Genomic DNA, 310 nt, shown 5'->3' on the forward strand with positions numbered 1-310 from the left:
CACCGTAGTTCCAACCATTGGGCGTGCCCATGCAACGATCCACATGTGAGAAGGTCTGGCGCTAACAGTGACGTCAGCATATTCTTCCCTCTGGGGAGAACATACACAACTTCGCAACTTGACACGCTTTTGACGACAAGCGGACCCCACCTCATTGGTGCCGATGCTAATGCGCATGCAATGGCATGGGATTGCGCGATCCCCCCAGATACCCGTGGCGATGTGCTAGTACAATGGTGCTTAGATAATGATTTCGTTATTCACGACGCTGGAGATTGCACTCGCCACACCACACGCCATGGTCCGTCCG

General features: G+C 53.9%; 1 protein-coding gene across 1 annotated transcript; it reads left to right on the forward strand.

Moving 5' to 3' along the window:
- Nucleotides 1–45: 45 nt before the first annotated feature.
- Nucleotides 46–309, forward strand: TM35_000041230 (Tbingi protein; the record flags this gene model as incomplete). The annotated part of the gene is made up of 1 exon (XM_029022317.1): nucleotides 46–309. A coding segment is annotated over one exon (264 nt), but the record flags the coding sequence as incomplete, so codon positions are not given.
- Nucleotide 310: the final 1 nt, after the last annotated feature.

Source organism: Trypanosoma theileri, assembly GCF_002087225.1.
Source record: "Trypanosoma theileri isolate Edinburgh chromosome Unknown TM35_Tth_4_V1, whole genome shotgun sequence".
Classification (NCBI taxonomy): Eukaryota; Euglenozoa; class Kinetoplastea; order Trypanosomatida; family Trypanosomatidae; genus Trypanosoma; species Trypanosoma theileri.